At 40.1% G+C, this 1,486-nt stretch overlaps 1 protein-coding gene across 1 annotated transcript in view; it reads right to left on the bottom strand.

Moving 5' to 3' along the window:
• LOC106109936 (cleavage and polyadenylation specificity factor subunit 1) overlaps positions 1 to 1,486 on the bottom strand; it is a 20,950-nt gene that overhangs the window by 15,405 nt on the left and 4,059 nt on the right. Inside the window, exons 5-8 of the mRNA XM_013291594.1 lie at positions 1,381 to 1,453; positions 1,008 to 1,155; positions 586 to 794; positions 3 to 129 (exon numbers count right to left, since the gene is read on the bottom strand). Of these exons, the coding sequence (XP_013147048.1) occupies positions 3 to 129; positions 586 to 794; positions 1,008 to 1,155; positions 1,381 to 1,453 (557 nt within the window). The remainder of the gene's footprint in view (positions 1 to 2; positions 130 to 585; positions 795 to 1,007; positions 1,156 to 1,380; positions 1,454 to 1,486) is intronic.

The following is a 1,486-nucleotide window of genomic DNA, read 5'->3' as shown; positions in this document are numbered from 1 at the left end:
CTTCCCGCGGCCGCTGCACGCGACCAGCTCCAGCTCCGCGCCCTCGCGTCTCTCCTCCTCCCCCACCAGCTGCGGCTCCCCCATTGAGATGTCCCCGATAGGACAGATGTTGAGCAGAGAGTCGCACACCTGACACACGCATCTCAACTGACATGACACTTGTAGGACACAAGAGCGAAAGGAGAGAGTAAAGTCATATCATACAGGGTGATGATAGATGTAGAAAACAGTAAGCTAAAATGTAAGCCCAAACTATGTTCCACATTTTTTTTAATTGTCGGCTGAAATTTGCCCATACGTCACAAATAAATTATTTTACAGTTATCTTTTTTTTTTTCTTGTACTAGCCTAATAATTGAGCTTTCGTACCTTGTTATTGGAAAAAAAAGTTTACAAACAAGAATCATCCTGTACATTACATTTATAATTTCGCGTAAACGGAATAGCAGGGAAAAGCTTATATAAATAACATAGCTAACAAAATAATCTAAAATATCATTAAAAAGATTATTGTGGGCCTATATCGCAAACCAAAGAGATTATGTGCCTAATATCCAGTAGTATTATGGTTTTTTTAAAACTTACCTCAAACACATAGCTGGTAAGTTGTGTTGACGTCCGTATATCAGAGCCGTATACTTCCAATTCATCTTTATCACTAATCTCTATAACATTAGTGGGTAGGCAGTCGCTGATCGTATCAAGTCTTCGCTTCTTAGCAGCAGGGTCTTGAGCATCCTTCTGTGCTGCTTCTTTATTACTTGTGCTTATTACAGTTATGGGGGTATCTTTGTCTGTAAATAATATGGTCCTTGAAGCAGGATTTGTACTAACAAAACTCTACTTTTTTATATAAAATCTAATTTTTTTTACAGTTTTGAAAAACTTTATAGGGCATAGAAAGGGTAATATTTTGTAAAGTTAACAAAGTAGTCATAAATTACATTTTAGAGGCACTAAGGGAGAGTGTACTCTAATTTTAAATCTATTATGTACTATTTACTCACCATTTTCAGTCATGGTGAGATCAACTGTAGCCTCCAGAGGTTTGTCAACAGAGAACAACATTCTATTCTCTCTCTCTGTCACACGCAACAGCAACGAGTTGCCCAAACGAGAACCGAGGAATAGGAAGTCTTCTTCTATCACACACATCTGAGAAATTAACAAGCATTTTGAATTTATACTTCACTTTCAGTGAGAATAAAACAATTTGAGAATCAGACTGTTGAATTTTGGAGTAGTTTTGCTAAGACCATCACTCCAGTGACGCCTAGTGCCGCCAAGTGCCGTCAAGTGTCGCCTAGTGTCGCCTAATGCTGCTTATAGCAACCTAGCGCCGTCTGGTGTAGTCTCGTGCTGTCTAGTTTTGTCTCGGACCCCGAAGTATCGCCTAGTACCGCCTTGTTCCATCTTGCACCGTCTAGTGTCGCATAGTGCAGTCAAGTGTCGCCTAGTGCCGTCTAGTGTCGCATAGTTCCGTCAA

Source organism: Papilio polytes, unplaced genomic scaffold (assembly GCF_000836215.1).
Source record: "Papilio polytes unplaced genomic scaffold, Ppol_1.0 DF820956.1, whole genome shotgun sequence".
NCBI lineage: Eukaryota > Metazoa > Arthropoda > Insecta > Lepidoptera > Papilionidae > Papilio > Papilio polytes.
Note: the sequence above shows the minus strand (reverse complement) of the source record. Positions and strands in the feature narration are given on the sequence as shown.